The sequence below is a fragment of the Acanthisitta chloris genome, unplaced genomic scaffold (assembly GCF_000695815.1).
Source record: "Acanthisitta chloris isolate BGI_N310 unplaced genomic scaffold, ASM69581v1 scaffold22714, whole genome shotgun sequence".
NCBI lineage: Eukaryota > Metazoa > Chordata > Aves > Passeriformes > Acanthisittidae > Acanthisitta > Acanthisitta chloris.
The window spans coordinates 1,610-3,001 of NW_008671280.1; the positions used below are offsets into that span (position 1 = coordinate 1,610).

Here is a 1,392-nt window from a genome sequence, read left to right on the forward strand (position 1 = left end):
TGGTGAACTATCACTTCTGTACACTGTTTATTTTGCTTTATACATTCTGCTAAATAAGGAGGATGGAATTAGATTGATCATCTTCCTGCTGTGTGAGGCAGTTCAGTGCCAAACTGTAGCCCAGAGCTCCTGTCCTCACCTCCCAGGCTGCCTCAAGGATGCTGTGTTTACCCCCAGACGACTTGTTGTGTTGCTGTAGGTGCTGAGAGCTCACTCAGTTCACAACAAGGTGAGAAGTTGTAATCTGACAGCATCTGGCACTGCACAGAAACAACCTCATGAGCCTGTGACCTGCCCACCTAGGGCTGTGGGCACACACAAGTGCAGGCAATACATGGCTATGTTTTTGGAGTCTCTGTCCTTCATCATCACGCCCTTCCCAGTGCAAAACACCAAGGTGCAGATCCACCACCTGAGCTGCTTGCTGGGGCAGCAGCAGCCTCTTTGTGGACTCCAGGCTGTGCAGATGTCAGCAGTGATGCCTCTGCTCTGCCTTGGTCTGTGCTGCAGCTTTGGTTTGGGTGCAGGGAAGAAGGTGTTAAATCTGTGGCCTTCAGCTGTGCAGTGCCATGTCTTTTCCCCATGTTCCATAACAAATTCCCCCATCTGCATTCCCTGTTGTTAGCTTTTCCTCTTGTTTGCCTCAAGAGTCCTAGGCCCAGCATTAACTCCATGGCAAATCCATCTCCTTACAGCCTAGCTGAGATGGATCAGAAGTTTCAGCAAATCCTGGCTTGGCAACAGCTGGATCAGAACAAAGCTGTCAGTCAGATCCTGCAGCAGGTAGGCAAACTGCTCATGGAGGATCAGAGAAAGCAACTGCATGGAAAGTAGGATCCAGAGTGGAGCACAGGAGCAGCAGTGGCTAGGCTGGGCTGCATGCAGAAATTACTTCATTTAACCCTATGTGCTAGACTTTTATTAATAGGATTTTGAGGCAGAAATCCTGTCTTTTGACAGTTTTCCTGGGTGACTAGGGGCAAATTGCCTCCAGGAAGCATTTTCAAAACTCAGTTTCATAAGTACTGGGTAGCTGTGCCCAATGGAACTGCCTTGGGTGCTCAGTGCTGCTGAAAATGGTTGGTGAAGATCACAGAGCTTTCCTAATGTGTGTTTGAAGAGAATGAATATTTCTGTCTCTCTGTAAAGTGGGTTTTACCTGTTGGGACTCTGGGCTCTTGGTCACCGTGTGATCAGGACACTGTTGCCTGTAAGCACTGCTCAGGGATTGTACCTGAGTCCCTGCAAAGCAGCAGCTTCTGAGCCTGTTAGCAACTGCATCAACCACCTCACCAAGCAGAATTCTCCCCCTCTGCTCTGCTCTGGTGAGACCCACCTGGAGTGCTGCACACAGCTCTGGTGTCCCCAGCATCAGAAGGACATGGAACTGTT

General features: G+C 49.5%; 1 protein-coding gene across 1 annotated transcript in view; it reads left to right on the forward strand.

Annotated features, from left to right (window-relative positions):
- LOC103801629 (E3 ubiquitin-protein ligase LRSAM1-like) overlaps positions 1–1,392 on the forward strand; it is a 10,629-nt gene that overhangs the window by 602 nt on the left and 8,635 nt on the right. The window contains exon 2 of the mRNA XM_009074047.1: positions 696–783. Within this exon, the coding sequence (XP_009072295.1) occupies positions 696–783 (88 nt within the window). The remainder of the gene's footprint in view (positions 1–695; positions 784–1,392) is intronic.